This window comes from Galeopterus variegatus, unplaced genomic scaffold (genome assembly GCF_000696425.1).
Source record: "Galeopterus variegatus unplaced genomic scaffold, G_variegatus-3.0.2 Scaffold2153, whole genome shotgun sequence".
Taxonomy (NCBI): Eukaryota; Metazoa; Chordata; class Mammalia; order Dermoptera; family Cynocephalidae; genus Galeopterus; species Galeopterus variegatus.
The window spans coordinates 192,030-197,521 of record NW_007728264.1 but is presented as its reverse complement, the minus strand read 5'-3'; the positions used below and the strand labels follow the sequence as shown (position 1 = coordinate 197,521).

The 5,492-nt window shown below is 38.7% G+C and overlaps 1 protein-coding gene across 1 annotated transcript in view; it reads left to right on the top strand.

Annotated features, from left to right (window-relative positions):
- The window catches only part of LOC103596965 (testis-expressed sequence 11 protein-like), a gene marked incomplete at its 5' end in the record, with an annotated part of 120,189 nt that extends 119,632 nt beyond the window's left edge, over positions 1-557 (top strand). The window contains one exon of the mRNA XM_008580752.1: positions 353-557. Coding sequence (XP_008578974.1) covers positions 353-433 — 81 coding nt within the window. The remainder of the gene's footprint in view (positions 1-352) is intronic.
- Between the last annotated feature and the right edge of the window lie 4,935 nt (positions 558-5,492).

Here is a 5,492-nt window from a genome sequence, read left to right as displayed (position 1 = left end):
TCCGTTGCCGGACACGAAAAAAGACCAAAAAAAAAAAAAAAGGTGTTTTCTCCAGGAACAATTCTCAATTGCAGACTTCTGGGTCATTAGCTAATCAGGAGAGGTTTGGTAGGGAAAAGCCTTGTTACCAAATAAGAGCAAAGGATCTTTTATGTTTTAAGGACCTTCTCCCTTATAAGAGCTGCTTGTCCCTATTAAACAGAGCTAGTGAGGATTGCATTCTCTCCCCAAAGTGGCTACTCAGATCTCAGAAGGTAAGGGTTAGACTTTCATGCCATCACCATGAGTCTGGGAAGCTTTAACTACATTTCCTTTTCCTCTCAAGAAATCTACCTGCTATTCTCTTTTCCAGATGAATGTTCTGTATAGTGAGCTCATGGAAGCATTAGATAAAAATAAGGGCTCACTTTCAGTGAAGAGTGACAACTACTAGAGCAAGGCATACGAGCAGGCAGACTCGCAGCAAGTTGAAGATGTATTGTCAAACTTTCTCTAGCTTTGGTTTCTGTTTTCTCAGGCCCTATTTTCACGTTGTTGAATGAAATATTCTAAAATAAAAGCATTTTGACATTTAACTCAGTGACCAGTTTATTTCTGGGAAACAAGCAAATTTTCCAAAGTGCTAAGGATTATATTGAAATAGCCCATGTGGGAGCAAGATGGTTTATGCCCCATGTGAACAAAAGAGAATATTCATCCCAGTCCAACACAGGTTGCATTTTATTCTGAAGTGCTCAAATTCCCAATACCTTAAACATAACAGAATCATAGCCTCTTCATTGGAAGGAACTTGGGTCCAATATTTCCACTTCATTGGAAGTGGTCTTTGGGTCCAATATTTATCTGATTCATGAAGTCTCTCTCTAATATCCTTAGACTGGTTACCAAGTCTCCATTAGAATGTATTCTGTGACAGGAGCTCCCAAAATAGCTCAATTCACCTTAGGTTGCTCTCTAATTGGTAAAAATCCATTCCTCACACTAAACAGAAATCTGTCTCCCTGTAACAAGTCTGTTTTCTCTGTCCCAGATGCCTTTGGAGAACTGAAGACAGAAGTCAGGCCCCTCCCTATCCTCCAGGCTTTTCCTGCTCCAGGTTAAATACCTTCTGACCCCTCAGCTGTTCTCCATGTGATCTGGTCACCTCACCGTCCAAGAGCCAAATCCCGTGTGCCAGTGAGGTCTGACTCATGCAGAGTTAAGCAGCCTCATTCTGGCTAGATTGGTATTAGTGTACTGTTAGAGCACAGTGGCTTTTCCCCCAGGTGATTCGTATTAACATTTTTTTAACTTTTGATTTTGAAATCGTTTCATACTTGAAAAGTTGCAAGTAAGCACAAAGAATTGCCATGCACCCTTCACTCAGCTTCCATATTCGTTACCATTTTACCACGTTGCCTTGCTAGTCCGTTTCTTTCTGAACTAGTTGAGATTAATTTGCAGACATCTGCCCCACTACACCTTAATACTTCAGTGTGTATTTCATATAAACAAGGATACTCCTACATAACCACAGTACAACCATCAAAATTCGGAAATTAACAATGATACAGTTCTACCATCTAATCCACAAAGTCCATTCAAATTTCACTGGTTGTCCTAATAAAGGGCTTTATAAGTTCAGGATCACAAATTGCATTTAGTCGTCATGTCTTTCATCTGCAAACTGAAATGATTCCTCAGCCTTTGCTTATCTTTCACGAGCTTGACATTTTTGAAGAGTACGTGCTAATTACTTTGTAGCATGAACCTCAATTTAGGTGGGTCTGATGTTTCCTAATTATTAGATTTAATTTACGCATTTTGGGCAGGCATACAACAAAAGTGATGTGTTCATCTCAGTGTGTTCTTGATGCATCATACCCACTAGCACACAATGTCAGTTTGCCCTATTACTGGTGAAAGTTAAGATGGTGTCTGCCAAATTTCCGCAGGCTCATTGATAAACATTTTGTACTCAGTAATTAATAAGTAATTATGAATTATTTGGTGGAAGATACTTTGGGATTAAATAAATATCCTGTTCCTCATTAAACTTTCACCTACTAGTTTTAACATCCATTGATGATTCTTGCCTGAACCCATTTTTACTGTGATGGTTACTAAATGTTGATTTTTCTGTTTCCATCATTCCCCCTTCATTTATTAGTTGGTGTTGGTAAGGTAGAGCGTTTTCTCCTCCCCCACTTACTTATTTATTCATGTTTTAAAAATACATTTTAGTACAAAGTAAAATAATGGATTCCTATTTTATTTAATGGGTTATAATCCACTATTGTTACTATTTTTTTTTTTTTTTTGGCAGCTGGCCAGTACAGGGATCTGAACCCTTGACCTTGGTGTTACAACACCGCACTCTAACCAACTGAGCCAACCAGCCAGCTCGTGTTGTTATTGTGCTGCCCAAAGCTGGTTCCTACACCCTTTTGACATGTCCCCATCATTCTTTGGGCACTTCCTTATTTTGTGGCACAATAAGATGCTCCAAGTTCATCTTGGACTTTCCCTGCCTCAGCCCTGGAATCAGTCATTTCTCCAGGGAGCCCTGGCTCCTTTTAATGGAGAATGGTAGTTAGTGCCCAAGATCTGGGTCCTAGGTATACTCATTGTTACTGGGGTGCCACTGTTTCTAGGTGTAATCAATAGACAGAGCTAGGAAAAAACATGTATGTGTATATACTTATACAGAAATACATGCATAACTATATGTCTATACACACACATACACATATAACTGAGTTCATACCTCCATTTTCTTTTTTTTTTTTTTTTTTTTTTTTTTTTTTTTTTTTTTTTTTTTTTTTTTTTTTTTTTTTTTTTTTTTTTTTTTTTTTTTTTTTTTTTTTTTTTTTTTTTTTTTTTTTTTTTTTTTTTTTTTTTTTTTTTTTTTTTTTTTTTTTTTTTTTTTTTTTTTTTTTTTTTTTTTTTTTTTTTTTTTTTTTTAAAAGATGACTGGTAAGGGGATCTTAACCCTTGACTTGGTGTTGTCAGCACCACGCTCACCCAGTGAGCAACCAGCCATCCCTATATGGGATCCGATCCCGTGGCCTTGGTGTTATCAGCACCGTACTCTCCCGAGTGAGCCACGGGCCGGCCCATACCTCCATTTTCAATTCAACACCAGTGGGTTTTTTCTAGCCTTTCCACTTTGCATATCTGTAATTCTTTTTTCCAAAATTGAGAAGCCTGACTCTCATTATCCTCAAATATTCACTTACTTGCTCACTCTCTCTGTGTAATCCCAATCTCCCAGCCATGTGTGCGGTCTCTTTGGACTTAACCCCACCATCTTGATCAAGAAGGCTGCCCCTTTGGCCCAAGCCCCAGCAAATACTCTGGCCAAGTCATCAGCTGAGCCTCCAGCCCAGAGAGCATGCATGCTGAGTCCCTAACTGAGCCCCAACCCAGCCCTGACCCTGACCCCAACCCCCGCCAAGGAGAAGGGAAGCGGACCACATGAGCATTTAAGCAGGTGCTTCATATTGTTGACTCACTGCATTTATGGTTTACTCTCCCCTCCCTTCACCTTAGTTTACTCCTACTTGTCTTTGAGAAGTCAGCTCATGTGTCAGTTCCTCAGAGAAACCTTCCCTGACTAGGTCAGGTTCTTTCGTAATATGCTCTCTTAGCACTCCATTTATTCCTCGCAGTTTGTAAACATATGTTTGTGGAATAATTTGATTAATATCTGCTTCCCCCAGTAGTCTTTAAGCTCCACGAGGGCAGACAGTATGTTTTCCTTACCATTGCATATTCCCAGTGTCAAGCCTTTCTGGCATTTACAATAAATATTTGTTGAAAGAATGAATGAAAACTTCTAAGTATTTTTCCACACATATTGCTATTAATTAATGTCACTGCTTGTACTTCCAGTTTTTTTAATCTAATTGAATTAATCTCTATTAAATTGCTCTTGTCAGTGGATCTTTTTAGATACAGAGTTGATCCTTATTGTTTGTTATCCCTCTCAGGCTCACATTATCTGCATATTTGGTCAACATGCCAGCTAATGTTTTCAACCAAATAAATGATAAAATATACCGAATAGGAGAGGGCTCAGACAGAGTTTGGCAACATGCTTTGCAGTCCTACTTCCAGGTTCATTCATTCATGCAACAAATATTTCCTGAGCACTTTCATCTATGGACTGGGCACTGTTACAGGTACTGGGGATGAACAAAATAGAGGACGGTCTCTCCTGCAAAGAGAGACAACAGGTAATAAACTAGTATATAAGTAACTTAAACATTGACCCATTCAATTAATGATGATCATTTGCCTGCTCAATAGTTGTACTATCTACATTTTTCCAAGCTTTTCACAAGGATATCATGAGTGACATTGTCAATGCCTTGCTGGAACGCAGCTGCACTATGTCTATTACATTCCTCTGCTTTACTCATTTTCTAAGCTTTACCCATTTAAGTTGATTTTACTAAGCTCATTTCAGAAAAGAAAATGAGCTTTGTCTTGAGTTGTTCTTAGGTAAAGGGTTTTATAAACTCTTTGTGGTCACTAGTTCCCTTCTAAGGACTCTTATGCAAGCCATCCCTTCCAATAATGTATTCTAGAAACTTGCCTTGGATTAAGATGAAATTAATCTTCTTCCCTTTAAAAAAAAAAAAGGAGCATATATCCCTCCCTAGGCTTCCAGCATCTCTTATTCTCCATGATTCCCCATAGGTTACAAACACTGGTTCAGTTATCTCATCTAAAGGTTCTTTCAACATCCTGACAGATAATTTGTCTAGGCCAAGAGACTCAGAATCACTTAAGGTACCTTGGTGCTTTCTTTACAATTTTCCTACTTACCACGAGCCTCGGTTACTTCTTGCTAGTGTCTCCTTGACCCTTTCTAGCCTAATGGACAGAGTTTGGATGGCATTAAAGAACAAAGCAAAGTAGCCATTAAAGAGCCTTTATCTTTGTTGTCTGGTAAGCATTACACCATTTTATTTTTCATTTTAAACCCTGTGATACTATTGGAATTTTTTTACATGTGCTTTTATAATTTTCAAAAAACTAATTATAATTAAAACAAAACATACTGTCTGCCCCAATATGTGGACTTTAAAGCTTCCCTGATTTTGTTTCTTGATTGACATAAAGCTGTAATCAGCCTCTTTTTCTTACTTCTAGAATTAGCCGATTGGGGTCAGGCCTTCCTGACACGATTTTGGCAGTTCCACGTTACTGTTTTATATTCATCCTTGGTCAGATGATCTTCTTTCTACCTTTTTAATCAAAGAACTCTCTCTGCATTTGCATCATTTTCTTTAATATCTTACCTTTTACTTCTTTAAAATAATTCACAATTATATGGTCAGAATTTAGTTTAGTTTTGTTTTTTTTTGTCCTTTTTTTTTTTTTTTTGGAGACCGGCCGCACCACGCTCAGCCAGTGAGCGCACTGGTCATCCCTATATAGGATCCGAACCCGCGGCGGGGGGGCTGCTGCCCCCCCCGCGCCGCCCTCCCCCCCCCCCCCCCCCC